General features: G+C 30.4%; 1 protein-coding gene across 1 annotated transcript in view; it reads left to right on the top strand.

Annotated features, from left to right (window-relative positions):
• Window positions 1-792, top strand: part of TTC21B (tetratricopeptide repeat domain 21B) — a 113,158-nt gene that overhangs the window by 28,468 nt on the left and 83,898 nt on the right. The window contains 1 exon segment of the mRNA XM_012655822.1: window positions 51-149. Coding sequence (XP_012511276.1) covers window positions 51-149 — 99 coding nt within the window.

Below are 792 nucleotides of genomic sequence, written 5' to 3'. Positions count from 1 at the left end.
TAAGAAAATAACATTAATTTTGAAATTAATACTGATTATTTTCATTTTAGGCTTCCACCAAGCTAGAAAAGTTAGAAAATGCACTGGATGCCATGGAACCACAGAATGATCAACTTTTCTATAAGATTACACTTGCATTCAGCAGAACTGTAAGATTACCTACTATGGACGAGAGCTCTTGTCTATAGTAGGGGATATAAAATAAGTCAAAAAGGTTGAGGCACCAAAGAGCATATGGCCTAGTTTGAAATATGATATGTATCTAAATATGTCATATATTCCTCAGAAGGGCGAGATGCTTTCCAACTATAAGAACCCATCATAGGGGATTCATGGAGGAAGTGGCATTTATTTTACCTTTAAGGATAGAGAAGTGCCTTCTAGGCAAAGAAAATACAAAGGAGTTTATTTTAATCGGAGAATAGGATTTGTGACTAGGTTATTCTTTGCTCTTGTTTTGTTTTTTAAAACTATTTGGAAAAAAAACTTTTAAAGTGGGTAATAGACTATTTTGGTGGGGAAATGGTTGCTATCTTATTTTTTTACAGAAGTAAAGAAATGTTTTTATTATAAGCACCCAATAAAAGGAAGGTAATCAGGAATGGAATAGAAAAATACAGCAGAATCTTGAAATCAATACAAGGAATGAGAGGATTAAAAAGTGAATTAAACTAGCAAAACATAAGTAAAAAGATACACATAAGCAAAATAATTTGCAAATATAAAATTGAAAGAAAAAATAAAGAAAGGATATTGTTAAATGACATGAATAAACTGAATTCTCTTATTTAA

This window comes from Propithecus coquereli, unplaced genomic scaffold, assembly GCF_000956105.1.
Source record: "Propithecus coquereli isolate 6110/MARCELLA unplaced genomic scaffold, Pcoq_1.0 Scaffold49, whole genome shotgun sequence".
NCBI lineage: Eukaryota > Metazoa > Chordata > Mammalia > Primates > Indriidae > Propithecus > Propithecus coquereli.
Note: the sequence above shows the minus strand (reverse complement) of the source record. Positions and strands in the feature narration are given on the sequence as shown.